This window comes from Parasteatoda tepidariorum, chromosome 12 (genome assembly GCF_982258835.1).
Source record: "Parasteatoda tepidariorum strain Cologne lab strain chromosome 12, Ptep-v5.0, whole genome shotgun sequence".
In the NCBI taxonomy this organism is placed as follows: Eukaryota; Metazoa; Arthropoda; class Arachnida; order Araneae; family Theridiidae; genus Parasteatoda; species Parasteatoda tepidariorum.
Genome location: NC_141766.1, coordinates 55,138,442 through 55,163,010, shown reverse-complemented (window position 1 = coordinate 55,163,010; position 24,569 = coordinate 55,138,442). Strand labels below are relative to the sequence as shown.

The following is a 24,569-nucleotide window of genomic DNA, read 5'->3' as shown; positions in this document are numbered from 1 at the left end:
CCAAATTTTCGATCATTTAAAAAGAATAGTTTATAATCTGTATATACTCCCTACGAATTATGATTTACTACACATTTACTAAAAAAATAATATTTTTGATGCTGTTTTGTTTAATATTCATTGTTGTTTACCTCCCTTCTCATTTTAATATTATGAATATCAACTATCCAAATTTTCGGTCATTTAAGATGAATAATTTATAATCTGTATATACTCAAATCAAAGTATGATTTACAGTACATTTAAAATAAAAATGTATTTTTGATATTGTTTTCGTTAAAAATCATTGTTTTTTGCCTCAATTATTCTTTTAATGTTGCTTTCGTTAACTCTCTCTGTTTTCAGCCATTTAAAACAGATCGACATAATATGTGTATACTCGTAAAAAAGAATGATTTACTGCTCATTTACAAAGAAACTAAAAGTTTTGATATTGTTTTCTTTAATTACCATTCATTAAATTTACCGGCAAATTTAAATATATTATAAAACATGATAAGATAATGTTTTGTCCAAAAGTTTTTTGATGATATCCGGTAAAGTAATCCTGATAAACTACATCATGATTAGCACTCACATATTTGGAAAAGTAAAACACTCTAATAAGCATAGAAAACTAATTTTTTAAACGATATTCCTCCCATATAGCGATAATGAATAAAGATAATGAAGTTCAAATTTTCTATCATAGAGTGTCATAGAAGCAAAAACATGACAAATGAGAGCGTGGTTAAAATATTTCAGGGAACAAAAGTTGGTGGCCTTATCGGATATGAATCTGCTGGCCCTCTACTCTCCCCCCAACACCCACTCCTCCTTACGCTTCTGAAAACGAAATTTCAGGGAAGTCACCCGAACCGTCAAAAGAATGACGGGAAAGAACCCAGAAAGTTAATTAGTTTAGAAGCGCACCTATTTTTCGAGGTGTTACAATTTAGTTTTTTCTTTTTTTTTTTCTGTTGAAACTGTCCTCGGGGAAAGGTTTGTAAGAAAAGTGGAAGTATTTTAAGGTTTCTAAAACAAGACATTAATTTATCCGTTTTTTTTTTTTTTTTTTACTTTTATAAAAGTGTCTTTGATATGGGCATTAACAATGCTGGTTGCAAATTTTCCATTTAAAATGACTTGCATTTTTAGAGAAGTGGTATCAAGTAATATAAATATAGATGCTTCTGCTTACAATAAAAGCGAAAGAAAGTTAAAGAAATACTCGCAAAAAAATATATTTTGTCATTTTTTATATTATTATAAAGGTAAACATAATTTAAACTAGATTTTTCATAATTTAAAGAAATCTCATATATTACATATTAAATACAATAGCAAATCATTAGTGAATTACTCAAATATCAAAAGTATTCTCTAATTTTCGAAAGTCTTCGCCAAATGCAAATCTTAAAATTTTTTATTATTTTTTTTCGATAGAAAACTATTTCACAGTAGTTTGTTTCAAACTTATATTATTTAGATCAAAATCTAATTGGTTAAGCGGTAATATAATCGAGTAAAAATTACTAATTTGCTTAGAAAAATTCATTTTGACGTAATTTTGAAGATGGAGTTAAATACATATTTCTCTTTCCAGTGGAAAAAATCATTCACCAATTTCGCCAAGGCTCAATTTTATTCCCCAAATTTATGATTTTATTGTATTTGGCGAGGTGGTGAATGTTTAGCGTGAACCCTGAATATATACAGGATGTACTAGATAGACATTTATAGATCTTTATAAATATATCTTTATAGATCTTTATAAATATACTTAAAATACTTGACGAAAAGAAGAAAAAGTTATATGTAACTTTTATACAAAATAGTACAGAGAAAATATTTCGATTATCATTTCCAACTAGTTTCAAATTTTCTAGTTTGTAAGTAATCTGGTATCAAAATTTCTAGCATCATGTACTGGCTTTAAAATTTCCTGGATGATGTCACACCAGGTTTAAAAAATTTCTGGCATGGTCTCGTAGCAGATTTCAAATAACCAGTATGTTTATACTGGTTCTGGGGCACTGAATTTTTTTTAATCAGAGTTCTTAATTGTTTAATATTAACACCCCTTTTACCCTATGCTACCATACATTGATCTAATTCTTTTTTCTTCTCTTTTTTCTCCCATTTTTACACAATAAAATGTTTTAATTTTTCTTATTCTTCACTATGAATGTTAAAGAGGTAAATGTAAATAATACAAATTGCTTTAAAAATGATTTGCATTATACTTCAAAACAACCTACATTAATCTAATTCTTTTTTCTTCTCCTTCTTCTCCCATTTTTACATAATAAAATTTTTTAATTTTTCTTATTCTTCACTACTAAAGAGGTTAAAGAGGTAAATGTAAATAATACAAATTGCTTTAAAAATGATTTGCATTATACTTCAAAACAACCTACATTAATCTAATTCTTTTTTCTTCTCCTTTTTCTCCCATTTTTACATAATAAAATGTTTTAATTTTTCTTATTCTTCACTATGAATGTTAAAGAGGTAAATTTAAATAATACAAATTGCTTTAAAAAAGATTTGCACTATACTTCAAAACAACCTACATTAATCTAATTCTTTTTTCTTCTCCTTTTTCTCCCATTTTTACATAATAAAATGTTTTAATTTTTCTTATTCTTCACTATGAATGTTAAAGAGGTAAATTTAAATAACACAAATTGCTATAAAAAATATTTGCACTATACTTCAAAACAACCTACATTAATCTAATTCTTTTTTCTTCTCTTTTTTCTCCCATTTTTACATAATAAAATTCTTTAATTTTTCTTATTCTTCACTATGAATGTTAGAGAGGTAAATTTAAATAATACGAATTGCTTTAAAATTGATTTGCATTATACTTCAAAACAACCTACGTTAATCTAATTCTTTTTTCTTCTCCTTCTTCTCCCATTTTTACATAATAAAATTTTTTAATTTTTCTTATTCTTCACTACTAAAGAGGTTAAAGAGGTAAATGTAAGTAATACAAATTGTTTTAAAAATGATTTGCAATGCACTTCAAAACAATTTACATTAATCGAATTACTTTTCTTCTCCTTTTTCTCCCATTTTTACACAATAAAATTTTTTAATTTTTCTTATTCTTCACTATGAATGTTAAAGAGTTAAATGTAAATAATACAAATTGCTTTAAAAATTATTTGCGCCATACCTCAAAACAATTTACAGTTTTATTTATAAAATAATCACCAAAATATCTCGTACACTAATAAAATATTTCTTAAAGAAAAAGAAAACACATGGAAGTAATCTTATTTCTATCTACTAATAGCTTCTAACTTAGGAAGTGACAGATATTGAATTGATTTAGAAATAGTTGCTCTTTTTTTTTAGCACAAATACATAAAACGGAAAAAAAAGATCAAAAATAAAGTTATTGGGCATTTAGGTAGAGTGAATATCTCATTTTATGTAAATGGGCAATTACTAAACTTATTTATTAATATTTGTGTTTCTGAGAAGGTAGAAAAATATATACGGAATATATCTTTGTATTTCTAAATATCCTAGTTAATATTTCCAGAAAATAACTGGATTCAATATAAGTATTAAAAATAAATATACAGTTAGAATTAGTCGGTTGTTGTTACTTATTCCAATAACAGCAAGCCTGCTTGAATTCAAGCAAATTTTTAAGGCAGAGGGAACTTTTCTTTTTTTGTCAGTGGCACCACTTATGACCAAGAATACGACTTCAACAACACACACGTCACAGGCCGTTTTCCTGAAGGACCCAATCATACTTTATTTATTCAACCACAGATCGTAATTTTGACCTGAACCAGAGTGCAATCAATTTCCAATTCAGTACCCCCAGAGGTATTGGGTTGTTATGGAAACTTGGAGGACTTTGTGAACCTGACAGATTTAACGTGCATCAGTCATCTTGTAATACACGGAGATTCTTCGGACGGCAATATTCGAACTCATGTTCTCATGAACACGAGTTCAACGTCCTACCAGTTAAGGACTATCCCGCCATCAATTTGTTGTTATTAAGTTAAAATTAAGACGTTATTTTATTCGAACGGGCATTTCGTAACTTTATTTTAAAATAAATGTCTGAAATTGTCTTAAAAATAAAGTGTAAAAAAATTACCGACTAAAGACGACCACACAGGTTTAATGCTAATGGTAACGTTGTCGATGGAAGTACATAAGCAGACATCTAGGCATATGATATACATCGAATTAATTTATTTTTAAAGTATTTCATAAGTACTGAAACGTTAACTTTGAAAAAATTATCATAATATTGTAACAAAAAGTGGTTAAGTAAACATAAAATGGCTTATCTAATCAAAACTCGTTTTAACTAATAGGGGAAGATGAAACTTCTTCTTTTTTCCCTGTTGGTTAATAAAACCTTTCCTTTACTGCAACGTGTTTGCTGCTTTCTTCTGTCTTTTTGTGTTTAGACAGAGCGAGCAGATATTTTTTATTGATCCGAAAATATAGTATATCCATTTTAGTGCCATTATTTGGGCATTATTCACGTGTTTTACTTTATTCATATGTAGAACAAATTTTTTCCTATTTTCATCTGAGGCAACTTATTTAACTTAATTACCTTCGCTTATTTTAGTCAAATTATGTGCAGTTCGGGAAACTTATTAAAATTTTAGAATAGTGATGAAAATAAAAAGGGGGAAGACTGCATATTGAACTGAAAAAAGTATGGTCAAAACCACCAGAAAATGGTAAAATTTACCGTGTTTCTGACTTTATGGAAACTCCAAAAAGCAGAGCAATTTTTAACGAAGCGCTTTGGTAATGATTTTGGTAAAATTTGCAATAAAATATGACTTTATAATATGTTTTAAAATTTGGTAAATGTGGTAATTATGGTAATTTTATCATGATACCTTAGAGCATGTCATAAGAACCATTTATACGGTTAAATTTACTTTTGAGTTTTATATTTTTGACTCAATGTGTAGTAATAATAGAAATTATAGTTTTGAGACCTAAATTTTCGATAAACCAGTACCATATAAATGGAAAAATTACCAAATGATTGGCTTAAATACTGTATATTTTTGTTTTAATGGACAGAATTATGGTTTCTTTCATCAGAAATGTTATTACCATATTATTAGGCAATTTTACAACAATTTTCTTCTTAATAACACAGAATCTTAATTACTTTTACGATGCCTTTTAACTAAATTTTTAAATGCTATCAGTTTGATGGTTGTTTCAGGAGTTGTACTAATTTTAAAAGTTGAGGTTTTTGTAACCACATGTTTCGTAAAGCTTCTATTCATAGATACTATTCATACCTTCACATTTATTTTCTGCTGTATGGAAACCAGAATTTTGCTGGTTATACCTAAACAATGTCTTTTCAGCTCGCATCGTCAGCATTCTGTAAAGCGTCGTTGTACATTTAAGACGAAGTTCGTCATTTTTGAAATGATGATGCTCCACTTTCATTCGAAGTCCTAAACTTGAGACTTCTGTTCCATCTGAATAACGAAGTGTGGAATATTTTATCAGGTGTTCCATTTTTGCCTGGAAAGGGAAGCAAAAATTATCAATTTATTGAAAGAAATATAGAATTTTCATTTATTAGTAAACCTTAGTTATTCAACATTTCTAATTCCCAAACAATTTTTACATGTCTGTTTAATATATCAAGTTCAAGTTAGTGAAAAAAATATTCTTTGTATTATTGCAATTTTTGATAAATCTACTCAGCTTTAGATAGATGAGTACCAGCTTTTTTTTTTTTTTTAAAGAAAAGGGAGTTTTGGGGCAATGCTAACCACATTGTCGCAATCATGCAAAGTGTATAGTAATTTCACTATTTGTAGTAGCGCACTACAAATAGTGAAATTACTGTAGTAGCGACTTTTTTTTTAAAAAAAAATTCTTGTAGTGAGTTGGGCGATTTAAAAAAAAAACAGTAGTTTGTAGCGATTTCTGGTAACTACTTTTTATGTTAGTTTAGAATCCGAACAGGGTACTAAAACAACTTATTTTAAATGCCCTGTGACTGTGAATTAACAAGAATTGGGTATTTTCATCGAGTTACGTATAAGTAATATTTAAGAAAGTCATTATGAAAATAGATGGTGATATTTCACATGAGAATGTTGGCTCGTAAAACATTGTTGATATTTCAAAGGAAGTAAACATATTACTTATGAACTTAATTTCTTAGAGGATAATAAAAGAGTATTAAATGCTTGGCAAAATCAAAAGTATTTGATCATTTCCGAGCATCTCTAAAATTAATTATATGTTATCAAGAAGGATATAAGAATTTGAAGACTAAATGAACATATCGAAATGTTTTAGGATTATAAACTGGTTCATGTAAACATGAAAAAATATTTCTGAATAATTCTTCATGTTTAATATAAACCAATTTTTTTTCTTCAAAACCATTTTGAACACGTAAATTAATTTCCCCAGGAGTGTAAATTATACAGGTGAAAATTAATTGATTTAGCAGAGTTTGGTTCCTTAAAGTAGTGAAGTAGTCCCTACAATTCCAAATTAATTGGTAGTCTACTTTTTTCCAAAAAGTAGTAGTAGCTAACTACATCTGTTACATAGTAGTTGCAGTAAACTACAAAAGTAATGTAGATTTTTCGATCGCTGGCCATGCCATAGGACGCGAAGATGTGGAATGTTAGTCATTCCGTCTTTCAGGTCCATAATGGGCTGTTGAGCAATGATTTCTGTGTGTTGTTAAAATAGTCACGTTGTCAAGTATTCTTATTTAGAGAAACTGTTAAAGATGATAGACACTACTAGCCATTGAATATAAAGTTACAGAATCATTTTCATTAAACGTAATGATTATAGAAGAAAAACAAATAATTAAGTATAAAGAAAATTAAGATTCATGAATTCTGAAAAATGTGCACATTAACACCACTCATGTCTGCAATAACAGCATTTCTTCGGTGGGTATTTAGTTAAACAGAAATTGCATGACATTTTCAGGGCCTGCAATTAATGTTACGGTTAAAAGTGCCAATAATGCTAATAATAAGTGGTTAAGTGGTGCAGTTATTAGCGTCATATACCATAACTTCATGTAATTAGCCAACATAATAAGACTGAACAAAAGTTAGAAATGTGCGATCACCATAATGCCACTAAACATGATGAAGCTAGCATGATGCCACTAACATGATGTTGTGTACCGAATGCGCAATCATATGTAAGTATGACACTGTTATTCTTGGGATAATGGGATGACCTGGGTCGTCGACGAAGGTGTAACAGTATCAAACGCAGCGTCTAGGGTAGACGAATGCATAGTAACGACGCTTACAGTCCATGATGCAGCAAGCGTTATCTGGCAATTAGCGTAGAATCTTGATGTCTTTCAAAAGATTTCATTCCTTAGTTCAAGGTTTGTGACGTGGTTGTGCGATCCCTTGAGACCATACGGATAAGTAATCAGCTATAGCCTTCTCAGCTATTGCCTTCTCAGCTATTGCCTTCTCGGCTATAGCTGAAGAGGAAGGAAGTGCTGAGTCTCAGCATGGTGTATCGTGAAATTCTCTAAAATCTATAGATTCCCTTTTGCTGTGAAAGATTATGAAGTCTCGAACGATGCAAGCAAAATATTGAGGTAATCATACACGAGATAAAGACAACATTGCGCAATAAAGACATCATTTCGAGCCAGTTGCCTTGTATGCAAGTTGCCACGCCTGTTGCCTGCTATTAAATACGGTATGATATTATAAGGTCAATTTACATGTAATAAAGTGTTTTATGATTAGTTGTTCATTCTATATCATTGCTTACCTCCATATCATTCACAAACCACCTTATGTGTACAGGTATTGGAGACTTAGCTGATGAACAGGTGATATTTACTAAATCTCCTACATGGTAGTAAGGTAAATTATTCTCGATGACTGGACCCTTTTGACCGGGAGCTGAGTGGTAAACTAAAAGAAGAACAAATAGAAATCTTTTGTAATGTATTAATGAAACATCTCACACAATAACATCAATTTTGAGAAGCATTCCAAAAACAAATCGCACAGGGTGCCCGAAAAGAAGAAGAATTATCAAATACCTCCAGAAATATGCATCAGATCAAAGATCTCAAAATACTTGTGTGAAATATTTATAAAGATGCAGATAACGATACGTATTTGACCCCTTAATCTCAACCCTGGAGATGGGAGGACAACTGTAAAATCTTAAGTAATAACCTACTCTTAAATTGTTGATAATGATAGCATACTCGACTCAGTCGTGGAGGTAGGGGGAAAATATAATATCTTAAATAGGATCATTTAATTTAATCCTTTTCAACTAATTCTTTTTTACACTATATCTAAAATCTTAAATAAAATCCTTTTCTTTAACTGCAGAATTAGATCCTAAGGAAGAAAAAAAATTCTATTTAACTAAGATTTTTACATTTTGGTTCACGGAAAGTAAAATAAACAGTTAAAGACAACACATTTCTTGAAATGGAGAAATAAGTGTCAGATCAAGGTATAAAAATTAGATATTTTGCGATATATAGGTCTTAGACATTTTGCGAAACGAAACACCCACCCCTTCCCTAAAGGCAAGGGTGACATCAGGTGAAATATAGAGTTGAGTTTGTAAGTTAGGATTGAATTTGATGTTCTTAAAAAAAGCTATTTTTTAAAATATCAAACAAGTATATGTTTCTTTCTATGGTTGGGCATTTATTTCTGGAGATATCTCCTGTTTGCACAATTGGTACCAAATTTTCGTCTTAGGATTTCAGAGCAATCCATGAATCAAAATGCAAAACAATTTCTGGAAAATCTATATCTGCAGAAAAAATCGGGGCACCAATTTAAGATATTGAAAATCCACATGGAAGCGTGGTCATGGGGTATTGATGAATGCATCTTCTCAAAAGATTTCAGACGCGTATTTTTTTAGTTTTTTTAACTGATGCACATTTCTGTAAACATTAGACCATTACTAAAATTGTCGAACATACCTGTTAAAATATGAATTTATTAAATCTACAATACAAGTTTTAATATCTTATATTTTTTATTAGAAGTACATTGCATAGAAAGTTTAAGAGCAAAATTGAAACTATGAAACAACTCAACAGATATTCACTAAATTGTGTTCGTTAACTGAGCAAAAAGCTATTAAATATTTATTATTCTTTACAAAGTTAATATGGAAAGCTTTAAGGGAAATTAAGCGAAGAAACTGCATAAGAATTGTACACATTGAATCCTAACTTAAATATCTTTACTAGCTTGATATTATGCTAAAATACACAGCTTGAAAATTAGTTAAGTATCATTACTATCATGATTTAAAGTTGTTAATCAGCATCCTTAAAAATCCTTACATTGATAATTTTATAGAAAATATAATTGAATGAGTTTCAGTAATATGAGTTTTAGTCAGCTTTTTCCGAGTTCCAACTACTGTGTAGAGCAACTTAACCCCATTGGCATTTCAATCATAATTAAAATCCCATTCATATCTAGCTAACCACTTGAGGACAAGTTTGTGTCATTCCTGAATGTGACTTAAAAGCTGTTTTTCTTATTTTCTGACCGTAGTACATTAAAAGATTTAATAGTTTAAAACATTATTTTAACTAAAATTTTTCAAAACCTCTTTTGCAATTTACCTTAAAGTTAAGTTTCAAATGCAAGGTAATTTAAGTTAATAATTATGTATTGTGGTTCCTCCTATATAAGACCAACGAGAAATATTAAAGATTAGCATTTTATATAATTTATTTTACTAGGTAAACATCTGAAATATGAGAGTAGTTTACTAAATTTTTACGCAAAAAATAATAAACTATGAAAGCAGCTATCATAATGAAAAATATACGAGAAAATAAATTAATTAAATGTATCAATATCATGAAAAATATATGTATTAACATGGAATATAATTATATTCAACATAAAAAAAAAATTTTCCTGAAAGATTTAGCTTAGAAATGATATTGTCTTTTACATTTTCTTCTTAATCCTTATTTAAAGTAGTTATTTATTTGAGTTACATATTATTAGACAGGTTTGGCATTATATTACTTACAGATGTTATTGCAAATAAATACTTTATAGAAAGATTATAAAAAAAACAGTAAATGCCTTAAATTTTGTCGCAATGTTTAATTACTATTTGAAAATTAATAACTTGGATTAAGAGGGAAAAAACAAGATTTTTGCTATTTAAAATTCTACAGAAATTAAATCCCGAATTAATAGATAAGTCGAGTCTATATTTCTGTTTTCCTTTTCTGTGTTTTCTTTTCCTTCCTTGAAAAAAGAGTTAGAGAATAAAAAGTAGAAAACATTTTTTTTTTCACAAACATGGTACATAAAATTTACATAAACATGTTCTGTAGAATTAGTCTATTCCATTTACTTCCCAGAAAATTTATTAAGTTCATTAATTTTAATGCAGGAAATTTCGAAGGATTAATTAATCTTTCTTTTTCTAAGCAAGTTCAATAATATTCCTTGAACGAAATTTATTCTGAAGTTCTGAAATTGATTAAATTGAACATATTTTAACATAAAATATATGCCTTGTTTTGTTTCCATGTCATTTTAATTAGTTTTTTAAAAAAAGAGGTTTCTCCTTAAGCTGAAATACTTGTTCTTATATCGAGTCTTCTGAATAAAAAGGAAGACTTTTTCTCACTTTCATATATATATATATATATATATATATATATATATATATATATATATATATATATATATATATATATATATATATATATATATATATATATATATATATATATATATATATATATATATATATATATATATATATATATATATATATATATATATATATATATATATATATAATATATAAATATATATATATATATATATATATATATATATATATATATATATATATATAAATATATATATATATATATATATATATATATATATATATATATATATATAAATAAATCGTCGCGCATAAAATAATTTTTCAGCAGGTAATGGTATGGTAAGGTGCTCTACAATTGACATCAAAATTGAACGCTTTTTTCAAGTATTAGGAGAAATTTGCCAACGTGGATGACTTTATGTTGGAAGTAACCCGTATTTGCGTTGCATGGAGGGGCAAACCACGAAAACCTTCTACGGTTAGCCTGACGTCAAGGGTGTGAATACAACTATTGTGTATCAGTATTCTTTTTATTGTTGCAGCTTCCAATACGCTGTCTATAAGCTGTATTAATCATGCTCGATACTATGAAACTATAGGAACTTATTGAAAACGATATCAGTGACAAAACTTGTGGTAATATATTTAGTTTACGCTATATGCATATTAGTATTGAACAAAATCATGAAAAATCTATACCAAAAAAAAAAAACAATGTGTGTTATTTTGTTTTAATGTAATTATTTTCCACACACTGTAAATAATTTCGGTTTAAATTACCGTAAAAAGATCTGGCACTCTGATTGCAGTATCTGCAGATTCCATTTTACAATAAAGTTCATTTTTGTCGTAAAATTTTACATCGTAATTTTTGCATTTTAATTTTTACAGTGTTATTTATTTAATCACAGTTAGTCAGTGGTTTTAGAGCTTATATTACTGTAAATTCTCTGACGGTAAAGACAGTAAATATTACTGTAAAAACCATGATATATCTGTTTTTTCTCTTCAAATTAGCAGACAGTAAGTGGTTGAAATAAAAAAACAATAATAAAACAATGTGTGTAACAAAATTTGTTTTAATATGTTTCTCTTAAGCAACGTATAACGATGATTTAAAATCCAACCTTGGGAAGGTCTTAATAGAAAAACACTCCCGTAAACAAATTTTATATTATTTAGTTTCTTTTAATCTGTATACAACGACGTGATGAATTATAGTGATAAAGAGATTTAAATAAACAAAAATAATAGAATAATCTCTGTGAGAAAGTTTACATAAATATCTTTTTTTAAGCTACATATAATGATGCATTAAAAATCAACCATAGGAAGGTCTTAATAAATAAAAAATAACACTCTAAAAATGTATATAATAATGTATTCACTTTAAGCTGAATTACAATCATGAAGAGTTTGTATAAAAAATAATAAAACAACCTTTGTGACAAAATTTGCATTAATTTATTTATTTTAAGCAATATATATGATATATTAAAATGTGAATATGAATTTTTTTATTAAAAAATTAAACAATGTTTGTGACGAAACTTGTGCTAATTTGCTTTTGATATGGTATATGAAACGGTGTATTGAATTACAATAGTATTATTAAAAAGTAAAACATTGAAGTCCACTGAAAAATTTGATTAAAAAAACATTCCATCCTCTTTCTGTTCCGGAAATTAAAAGACAGAATTATCAACAGAATTATTTATCTAACGACGAAAAGTTTCTTTCAAGAATTCAGTTATAAATTGTATTTAAATTCAAATAGGAAGTTGGAAAAATATATAAATAAAAAAAAAAGATCTCGGGTCAATCAAAAAAGTAAATTTCGTTTTAGTTTTCTACATGGGTTAAAGTTATGCATTTTTCTTTAACATATTCTATTTTCTGTTACCCTATAATCTGATTAGGTACATCTTGCTCAAAGAATATCTCCCCGCTTTTGAAGCCTGTGAACAATAGTAGAAGTGCGGTCGACGAATCTTAAATAATTCTATCCGAATTAAAGGCTGGAACACGGAGAGAAGAAGAAGAATGAAACTGTTAGGAAACTTAAAATTAATGGAAATATTTCCCCGCAGTAGCGTGTGATTAAAATACACTGACTATTTCTTTTAGCCATTAAAAAGCAAATATCTGTTTAAAACTTCTTTTTACGTCGCATTCAAAAATGGAAATGCAATGTAACGGAAAAATAAACTTTATTTTTTCGCGTTTCTGTTTCAATTTTATTTGCGACTGTATTGCAAGTAAGAAAGTTAAAATAAAAAAATAAATAAAATCTCTAAAGATATATTCAAATACAGCTGTGATTCGAGAGATATATTATGAGAATTGTAAAAAAGGGGGATGTGTGTACTAAAATATAGGAGTCTTTTTTTTGTAATGAATTTAATTCAGCTTGGAATGTAAAAGAGTACATTATATATTCGATTCTCAATATTATAAACTGAAATAAAAACACCTTTTTTTAGACTTATATGTAAATTAATTAAATAGCACGTTACTTTAGAATATAATATTACATATTTTAATTTTTAAAGAAAGAAAAAATTAATTATTCTGAATATTAAAACATTTCAGCATTGTTCTAACATTTTTAAATAATTATGAGGTAATTAAATTAATGTTAATGTTTGTAAAGCAAACACAAAACTCAGTATACACAGCACCTGGGTGCTTTTCTACAAATAAAACAAATTTTTCACTATGCTATTGAATCACAAAGCATAGCTTGGAGATAAAATTATCTTTAAGTTTTACTTCTGTATCTTGATAATAAGCGATTGCTTAAGAACTGGGATGTTAAATTTTTTTTATGTTTTATTTTCTTTTATGTATTATGTTTTATTTTTTTATGTTTATTGTCTATCTATCTTTATGATATTGAATCAAAGAGCAAGGCTTGGAGCAGAAGTTTTTGTAAGTTTTGCCTAAGTATCTCGATGATAAAAGGATGTATAAGAACTATGTTCTTTTTTAAGTTTTCATTTTTTCTCTTTTATTATCTGCCAATCTATCTGTATGCTACTGAATCAAAATGCGTCACTTGCAGCTGAAGTTTTCGTAAATTTTTGCCTCTGTATCTTGATAGTAAATTGATGTTTAAGAACTTTATTATTCCTTTACGATTTATTCATTTTCTTTTATTATCTTTCTTTATGCTATTGAATCAAAAAGCACAGCGGGAAGCAGAAGTTTGCGTAAATTTTTGCCTCTGTATCTCGATAGTAAATGGATGTTTAAGAACTGGAACGCTGTGTGTTTTTATGTTTTATTCCTTTTTTTATTTTCTGTCTATCCATCTTCTTGCTATAAATCAAGAAACATAGCTTGCAGCAGAAGTTTTTTTAAAATTTTGCAAAGGTATTTTGAAAGATGTTTAAGGTTTGGATTCTCTTTATGTTTAATTTTTTTTTTTATTACACGTTAATTTTTTTTCATGCTTTCAAATCATTAACTTGCTGAAGAAGATTTTGTAAAATATTGCCTTGTCTATGTATTTTGATTATAAAAAGATGTTCAAAAATTGCATTTCGCTTAAGTTAATTTTTTTAGTTTATTATTTTCCAATCCTTCTTTATGTTATTGAAACAAAGCTCGTAAATTGCAGAAGTTTTCGTATATTTTTGACTCTGTATCTCGATGGTAAATTTTTTAAAAATGTTTTTACTCTTTTTCTTTTATGATCTGCAGCCATTATTTTTTATTACTATTACCATTACAAGAGGCATAAATTAAAGAAGTTTTCGCAAATTTTTACCAATGCATCTCGGAAGTAAATGAATGTTTGAGAACTTTATTAACTACTTAAGAATTCTTTATTAAGCTTTATAATTTTCTTTTATTAACTGCAAATTTTTCTTCATGCTCGGAGAAATAAATTATGCTAAAATCACCGTACTGTACCCAAATAGCAGTTATGGTAAATAAAAACATAATTCTGTTTCATGAAATTAAAATATATGGTGTTAAACCATTGATTTGGTAATTTCTCCATTTATATGGTAATCGTTTGATGCTGAAATTCCGGTTTTCGAAATTGAAATTCTTCTTACCACACATTTAGTAAAAAAATACAAAACTGAAAAAAAAATTTAAGCGAATAAATAATTTTTAGGCCATGCTCTAATGTATCATGATGAAATTGAAAAATTTTACGACATGTAACAAATTTTTTCACACATTATAAAACAATATTCTCTTGTTAATTTTATTAAAGTCATTGCAAAAGAGCTTTTTGGAGCTCCATATAACCAGTTAATTTTACAATAATGTTGACTACAATTTTTTTCAAGTGTGAGATTGAATCACGAATCATCAATAAAAGAAAAGTATTTCGCAAAATTTTGCCCATATATCTCGATAGTAAATGGATATTTAAGAACTGTATTCGTTTTCAAGTTTCCTTATTTTTTCAGGAAAAGAAAGTTACGTATTAGGGGAAACTATTAATTTTTAAACTGTAAGAAAGCAGGACCAAAAATAAAATCTTCATATTGAAATCTGACAAATCATCGTTCATAAAGTTGAGATTAAAAACATCAAAACTGGTAAACATCAAAACCGATTGATCTCACATTTTCTCATTTGCCTATGGAAGTTAAACAGATTTTATTAAATGGTTTTAATCTTGCATTCCTCATTAATTATTCGTCAGATATGGACTGTGTTTCTGTTTTCCTTTTTGAAAAGGACACTTTTTAGCCCCTATCGTGCATATATAAAAATATACATATATTAATTATTATAATAATAATACTAATAATAAACTAAAATGTGTCTTGTTCCTACCGCACCCAACGTTTTACAGATGATGAAATACTTCGGAATTGATTTAGTCAGTTTAAAGAAAAATCTCTATTTAAAAAACTGCGTAAAAACTGTGGCTTTTAGAGAAAACTCGATGTAAAAGAAAGTTAAAACATTAACATCAAACATTACATAGTAAAAACATTAACATAAGTAAACATCTGTTAAAAAATCTTATCTAACAGAAAACAAAGTAACTAAATAAAACAAAGTAGTAAAAACAATATTAATAATAAACTAAAATGTGTACTGTCGTCTTGTTCCTACCGCACCCAACGTTTTACAGATGATGAAATACTTCGGATTTGATTTAGTCAGTTTAAAGAAAAATCTCTATTAAAAAAACTGCGTAAAAACTGTGGCTTTTAGAGAAAACTCGATGTAAAAGAAAGTTAAAACATTAACATCAAACATTACATAGTAAAAACATTAACATAAGTAAACATCTGTTAAAAAATCTTATCTAACAGAAAACAAAGTAACTAAATAAAACAAAGTAGTAAGAACAATACTAATAATAAACTAAAATGTGTACTGTCGTCTTGTTCCTACCGTACCCAACGTTTTACAGATGATGAAATACTTCGGATTTGATTTAGTCAGTTTAAAGAAAAATCTCTATTAAAAAAACTGCGTAAAAACTGTGGCTTTTAGAGAAAACTCGATGTAAAAGAAAGTTAAAACATTAACATCAAACATTACATAGTAAAAACATTAACATAAGTAGTATAAGTTAAAAAATATAAGTATAGTAAGTAGTAGTATAAGTAAGTAAGTAGTTAGTAGTAGTAAGTAGTAAGTAGTAGTTATAAGTAAGTAGTATAAGTTAAAAAATCTTATCTAACAGAAAACAAAGAAAATTGTTTTTTCGTGTTATCAAGAGCGTTATTTTGCCTAACCTATCTAAGGCAACCACTTTATAATATATCATTAAAATTTTGCTTAATACACATATGAAAACACTAAAATATTTACGAAATAATGATAAATTATATGAAAATGCTGTCTATTATGAAAGATAGCAAGGATAGAAGCCTCTTAATGGTGTTTAGGTAATTTTTCAATTCAATAACGTATTAGAATAAATTTGAATCAAAAGCTTTTCACAGTTATTGCGGTCTCTTTTCATGCAAATTGATTCTTGGAGTTGAAGAAACATTTATTTCAATTTTCTTCCCTTAGGAAACAGAAGAAATCAATCCAACTCACCGTGATAGGGATTAATGGAAGAACCACGATCTCCAATCACCAATTCTTCGCTGGTACTAGAATACACCTGGGGGATTGAACTCATGCATACAATCTTGATTTCTCCTCTATAAAAATGACCATGGTCAATTTTAAATTCTAAACCAATACGAGTTGTTTGCAGGCCATTATGATGTCGCATCGGAGGATAACGATTCTCTGTAGTTGGAGGAAACTGAAATCAATCAATTATTTGAATAAACGTTTTATGAAATGGAAAATAATATTGCATTTTTGAATGAAATCGGGACATTTTGAATATTAGAATTAACCATCAGAATACACTATTAGAATAAACACGTTATGAATGGAAAATAATATTAAATTTTTAAAAGAAATTTGAACACTTTGATTATAAGAATTAACACGTTATGAAAAATAAAGCAATATTAAATTTTAAAATGAAATTGGGACATTTTGAATATTAAAATAAGCTATTAGAATAAACCTTGCGTCTCCAAATCACTAGATTTCTCGGATCATGGGCTCTGAAGCTTGGGTTGCCCTAACTGAACTCTAATGATATCAGTAGACTCTCATAAAAATTTACTACATGTTCTTAAAATGTTTTACGATTCAAATAATATTACAAGATAATCATTATTAAATATCAGTTGAAAAAATAAAAGTGGAGATTTTTTAATACGCCTATATATTGTACCAATTTGTTTGTATAAATTTCTAATGATAAGTAAATATATTAATAATTGGGTGCAGATTTTGAATATTTTAAAGAAGTAAAGTTTAAAAATAAATGCATATAAATAAAGGGAATTTCAATAATGGTTTGATAATGTTGATAATGTATTTGAGAAAATCTAAAATACATTTTATTGGTAAAGTAAAACAAGGTAATAATGTTCTGAAAATTTACTTTTTACGTCTGGTATTTTAAAATAGCTTTAAATCTAAAATTAAGATTTAACGATATAGTGAGAAATATATATATTATTCTACAGAAGTGGCTAATTACTGCCTTTTTTTTTCTCTGTTTAAAATTACTAACACTACAGAGAATTTAGAATTAGGCTGCTTTGAGTAATGAAAACTCGAGAGTATCTTGAATAACTCAAATTATTCACAGCTTTTTTTCCCGCTACATTTGGTTTATTTTAAAATATCGTAATTATCTAGAAACTTTCGCTTATTTGAAGATATTAAAGAAACATTCTCTTAATTAAGCCCTGCAAACATTTCAAAATAAAAAAAGGAACGAGGTTTTAAATAAATAACACTTTCAAGAGTAAAAATATTAAGATGTTGTTTTCGATTATGATAGTTAAAATAAAACACTATTTATTTTATTTTGTAGCATTTGTCGAAAAATCTTCGTTTTTAATGCATATATTTCAGCTATTAAGGTCTTATGGCTAGTTTTTATAAGGAACTTTGTAAAATCTTTGGCAAAACCAAACAAAAAATATTTCATTGATGTTTTAGAGCATGTTTTTTATTTTTAAATATTTTTATGGGAAGCAATATTTTAAATCATCTATCAAAGCAAATCTCATATCTGTATTTTGAAAATGTTTATTTTATAGTTGAACCTATGAAGTATTTTGTTGCATAGTATTATACTTATTTATATGGCTTTAAGTGAAAAATGATTTCAGAACACACTTTTTCTGTTTTAGAATCTAAGTATCATGTTGCATTGCAATTAGCAGAAATTAAAATATCTTGTGATGCTATTTTGGGCATTGCATATTTCTTCGCTTTTAAAATTTCTTCGATTTCATAAATTTAATTTTTCAATCATTTTCATTTTTTAATCATTCAATTATAATTTTATCCAATTATAATTGAATTGAAGCAATTATTAACTTTTTATCACATTCATTAAAAGCGAATATAATTATTTCATTTTCTTCGCAACAATCAATGAATGTCAATTGAGTCAGTACCCAACTATTTTATCCAACTCAATTTGAATCTATTCTTTTTCCTGCTTCTTAATGATTTATGAAAGAAAGTCATTTTTAATGGGGAATTATAATTCTTTATAAGCATATCAGCTGCTGTACTCATCTGGTTTATTTTATGAACTTTATAATATCTGGATTTTAAAATATTGTACATTTTATATAGCTCCAAGTTATATCTTCATCTCCAAGCATTGTTGATTTTCCTCCCACCAAATATGACTCGACAAAACTCATTAATTCACTGTAGTGACTATTTGAATATCAAATCAAATTGTATCAAAATCTATTTTTAACTCTATTTTCCTTAAGCTACTTTATTTCTAAAACCACAAAAATATTTTCTTTCTAGGGTTATATTAAATTCTCACGATCGTTTTGGTGATGAAACAGTAGCGAGATTGCTCAAAATTTAATATTAATAAAGTCGGGTTGGCTTTGTTTTTGGCTACATCATCTATTGATAACTCGCCAACTTTGATTTCGTCCCACGCTACTTAGTGTTCCTAAGTTCATTCCTGCTAATTGAAAATTCTTGCGTTAAGACTGGGAGTTTCTGAATGCCCAAGGGCCCTTTAGACCAACCGTTAATAATTACAAAAATCATCATTTTAAAATAGATATCCTCGTTTCCATATAGTGCTTAGTGATGCTGCTTAGTGGTTTATTCTTATTCATAAGGTCTTATTTCGTTCCTTTTAAAAAATATTCCCTTTAGGCTGTTTTACGAGGATTCCGTCGCAATATGAAATTATGCTTTTATCGAATAATATTCTATTTTAATAACTGTTGTTAGTTTGTAACTGTTACTCATGACAATTTTGCCTATCTAAAGCCAGCGATGTCTACGATTATTTTGAAAATGGCGCAAAACGTTAAAGCCTCAGTTTTGTAAAAATGAAAAGCGTTCGTGGTCTAATATTTTACTATTTAAAAACTTACTCCAATGCTGCATTAAATTGAACTCATAAAAATTTGCTAAAGCTGAGAATAAGGCAGTGATTATGATTATTTTCCTCTAGGTGGAAAAATGTCGCCAAATTGGCAATTTTTATGTAAGTTTCCCAATTTTTCAAATATTTAAATTATTTGTCTATTCTAAAGCCCTGATAATTTTTCACGACAAGATTATATATATATATATATATATATATATATATATATATATATATATATATATATATATATATATATATATATATATATATATATATATATATATATATATATATATATATATATATATATATATATACATATATATATATATATAGTTTAAAATCATCGCTTTTCACCAAATGTAAGGCACTTTAAGAATGGCTTTTTGATTTTCCTTGGCGACAGAGCTTCGAAAAATACTGCTAATAAAGCAATTTTGTTTGATGTATCTTTAGAAGGATTCCTCTTTCGCAAGAAACTCAAATTTACCAGAAATCACCAGTACTATACAGCCAATTCTTCCATAAAACTAGATAAATGCTTCCCACGCTTAAATACTGCAAACATTAAATCTTAATTTATGTATAAGTGATTATTATTGCTTCGTTTTATGTTTAAGACTCAAATATGTATCAATTAAATTCGCCTTTACTTATTGCAAGCAACTATCGCTGGTCTTAACTTTTGTCTTCATCAGAAATAGTAGAAATTAAAATGTCGTGATGATTATTTTTGATTGCTTGGGTGATTTATTGAAGTAGATGTACTCTGTTAAATGTAACAGAAAACAAAACTAATGAAAGGTGATAAAGGGATTTCACGATACTGTATAGGACATATGCCTCACATAGTAATTACAGATAATATATGTTGAAAATAGAATAAATTGTAGACAATGAAAACAGGAAAACAAAACTTTTATTCAGAAGCAGAGTTTGAGTTGCTAAATTAAAAATTATATCTTATCCAAATATCAGTTTAAGTATAACAATGAATATTGATAAATTATATTAATAGGGACCAACCAAGGAGTCCCGCACCACCTGCATAATCAAAAGTAAGTATTTAATCGACGCTTTCAGTGATCTGAAGTAGCGCACTACCAGTAGTGAAACTACGGTAGTCGCTACTTTTTTTTCGTTGTTTGTAGTGTTGTGAGCTCCTTTTTTTTAAAAAAACGTAGTGTAGTGAGTTGTGCGATACAAAAAAACAGTAGTTTGTAGCGATTCCTAACAACTACTTTCAACGTTTAGAAAAGAAACACAGTTCTAACGCAACTAATTTTTCGAGTTTTATGGGTACAAATCTTCTGGGGTCACGTCAATAGATGCAATGAAAATGACCCTGTTTCTGTTGCTGAGCGTTAACAGAAAATACGTATTTAAAATCGCGTATAACTAATATTTTAACTAGCCATTACGAAAAATAGAGAGTCACAATTTCACATACGAATGCACACTCGTAAAACATAGATATTATTTCAAGCGAAGGGGGAACGTATTTTAGATGTAGTACCTAAGTTCTTGGAGGGGGAAAAAAAGAGCATTAAACATTTAACGAAACTGCTAATATTTGATAACTTCCTACTTCTTCGTTGTCGAAAAAGACATAAAAAGTTGAAGGTTAAATTAAAAAATTCGAAATTTTTTTTGTTGAAATAACAGATTGATTATGTAAGCATGAATAAATGTTAATTATTCCCTTATATTCAATGTAAGATAATTTCTTATTCAAAACTATTCTGAACATAGGTGCAAATTAATTTCTCCAACAAAGTTCATCTTCTTAAAGCAGTGAAGTAGTTACTACAATTCCAAAGTAGTTTGTAGTTAAAAAAAAGTAGTTGCAGTTGAAGTTAACTACAGTTGCAACAAAGTAGTTGTAGTTGTATGCAAACTACAGAACAAATGTAGTTTTTCAGACCACTGGACACTTTGAAGTACAGGAAGAAATTCATAAAAGACGATTTATCAAAAATAGACACTGCCAAAAGTCAAGCTAATTGAGCTAACCTCACAATATCTAATGTTACTTTTTAAATAATTTGGCTGACGATTTAAAGGCAAAAAATTCTTAAGATATTAAAGAAAACCTAACAATGTATATGCTAATGATTAATATGGTTGAAGAAAACAAGATTTAAAATAGAATTTGATAGTAAGTTGTAAATTTTTATTCTCTTGCACTGAAATAAAACATTTAGACATTACATTTAAGAATAGAAATATTTGCCTTCATTCTTTTAGAAGCTTGATATAAGTTAACTGAATTATTTATTTATTTGGAAATGATTGGGAATTATTAAGTTTGAATATGTTACTGTGAATGGCCAAAATTGGTGGTTGTTGACTTCCACCAGTGAATGCTGACAATCACATAGTTGCTTTGGTAAATGTCCGTAATATATACTGGGTCTAGTTAAGCGCCACTATCCGGTATACATTTGCCCCGCATGTTCTACATCAATGTTTTTCCAGGTCAAGAGCCACTGCCCAGTATGCATTTAACCGGTACTCCGAGCACTGATGATTCTTCTTATCCTTTGACCGGTACTCAGCAGATATTAAAATATCGAATAGATGTAGTAATATCAACGAATAAATTAATAATCGGATAAAACAAATATTTTGAACATCCACCAAAGCGACTATGTGATTGTTGGTATTCACCGGTGACAGTCGACATTCTCTTGATTTCATTATTTTTCATTATAAATTTATGAATAGTGATGTAGTAATATCAACGAATAAATTAATATCAAATCGGATAAAACAAATATTTTGAACATTCACCAAAGCGACTATGTGATTGTTGGCATTCACCGGTGACAGTCGACATTCTCTTGATTTCATTATTTTTCATTATAAATTTATGAATAGTGATGTAGTAATATCAACGAATAAATTAATATCAAATCGGATAAAACAAATATTTTGAACATCCACCAAAGCGACTATGTGATTGTTGGCATTCACCGGTGACAGTCGACATTCTCTTGATTTCATTATTTTTCATTATAAATTTATGAATAGTAACGTAGTAATATCAACGAATAAATTAATATCAAATCGGATAAAGCAACTATTTTGAACATCCACCAAAGCGACTATGTGATTGTTGGCATTCACCGGTGACAGTCGATATTCTCTTGATTTCATTATTTTTCATTATAAATTTATGAATAGTGATGTAGTAATATCAACGAATAAATTAATATCAAATCGGATAAAACAAATATTTTGAACATTCACCAAAGCGACTATGTGATTGTTGGCATTCACCGGTGACAGTCGACATTCTCTTGATTTCATTATTTATCATTATAAATTTATGAATAGTGATGTAGTAATATCAACGAATAAATTAATATCAAATCGGATAAAACAAATATTTTTAACATTCACCAAAGCGACTACGTGATTGTTGGCATTCACCGGTGACAGTCGACATTCTCTTGATTTCATTATTTATCATTATAAATTTATGAATAGTGATGTAGTAATATCAACGAATAAATTAATATCAAATCGGATAAAACAAATCTTTTGAACATTCACCAAAGCGACTATGTGATTGTTGGCATTCACCGGTGACAGTCGACATTCTCTTGATTTCATTATTTTTCATTATAAATTTATGAAAAGAAAAAGAAATTCGAAAGCTAGAAAGTAAGTAATTCGTGAAATGGTATGAGAAGTATCTGCAAACATTAAAACTTAATTTAGAGATATGTGATTATTTTTGTTTTTTTAATACTTAAAACTCAATAACAGATCAGTGTAACTACCCTTTACTTATTATGAACAATTGTCGCGATTTTGAACTTTCACTATATGTTATTTTATAGTAGCAGAACAATTTTGCTACTTCTTACATCATTTTGTTAAAACTATCATTGGAGCTAACGATGTGGCAGTATTTTATTTTTCTTCGCTGAACTTTTGTACTTTCAAATGATATATTTTTAAATGAATATGAAGATCCAAAACAACTCTCACCTCACTTCCCTTTTCTGAGAAAATCTCAATTAACCGGTTACAACAAAAAGCGGTATAGTACTCAATTTTATTTTCACGTTACCACATTATCATTTAATTACATTTTCTTTTTAATTGCTAACATTTATGAAAGTACCTCTTGGAGAATCGATGGTATAGTGGTTGCAATCAAGAAAACACTAATGATAAAATTAATTGATATTTACCAAACACTCCTTAATGAGATCATTAATTTTAATTCCCAAATGAATCATAATAAACGTTATGCTTGAATTAGTTCAAATAAATAATGCTTTTATTTGACGTTACTTATTGGAATCAATTCATAAATTCATTGCGTGTTTACTTTAATACATTTTAAAAGTTTAAAAGAGCTATTTTATTTTGAAGTTGAGCATTTTTATTTAGAAATATTATTAGTGATAAAAAGTAACTTCGAGAGCATGGGTGTGGTTGGTGGAGGAAGGTGGTTATATGTTCCCCTCAATAAATAGAAATCTCTAAGATTCCCCCTTAGTATTTCAGACAAATAAAGAATTTAGTGAATTGCCATCGAATTAAATTCTTTACAGTTAAAAAAAATAAGATATAAAGTAATTTATCTTTTTGCAGGTATTTAGCACATTTAAGAATTTGTCTTTCGTATCAGGAAAATTTAGGGAACTATAGTACTGTGCAGAGAGTTGTATAATTTAATTTCGTTCCCCTCAAATATTCGGCCCCTATGGAGCCAATGTTTTAGAGTATTTGAGAAGTTACCTCAACAAAATTTTTTTAGAATTTTTAATCAGACAGTTTTCAGAATTTTTAATCAAAGACTTGTTTTTTTTGTTTAAATTATGAAAAGGGGGGGGGGCTAGAGAAGACAAGTTCTTCATAAATTGGCCAAAACAAACATACTACTCATTGCTTTGAGCATGTTTTGTATTCTTTTCATTACAATTTAATTGATTATTTTCCTTTTGAATGATAAATAAGCGAATTT

The 24,569-nt window shown here is 27.9% G+C and overlaps 1 protein-coding gene across 2 annotated transcripts in view; it reads right to left on the bottom strand.

Moving 5' to 3' along the window:
- The window catches only part of LOC122269382 (uncharacterized), a 385,269-nt gene that overhangs the window by 28,663 nt on the left and 332,037 nt on the right, over positions 1-24,569 (bottom strand). The window contains exons 5-7 of one of the 2 annotated variants that reach the window (XM_071188215.2): positions 16,687-16,900; positions 7,789-7,934; positions 5,348-5,529 (exon numbers count right to left, since the gene is read on the bottom strand). In XM_071188215.2, the coding sequence (XP_071044316.1) occupies positions 5,348-5,529; positions 7,789-7,934; positions 16,687-16,900 (542 nt within the window). Of the gene's footprint in view, positions 1-3,663; positions 5,530-7,788; positions 7,935-16,686; positions 16,901-24,569 lie in introns of those variants that run through there. The other variant, XM_087155779.1, reaches the window with a different exon arrangement.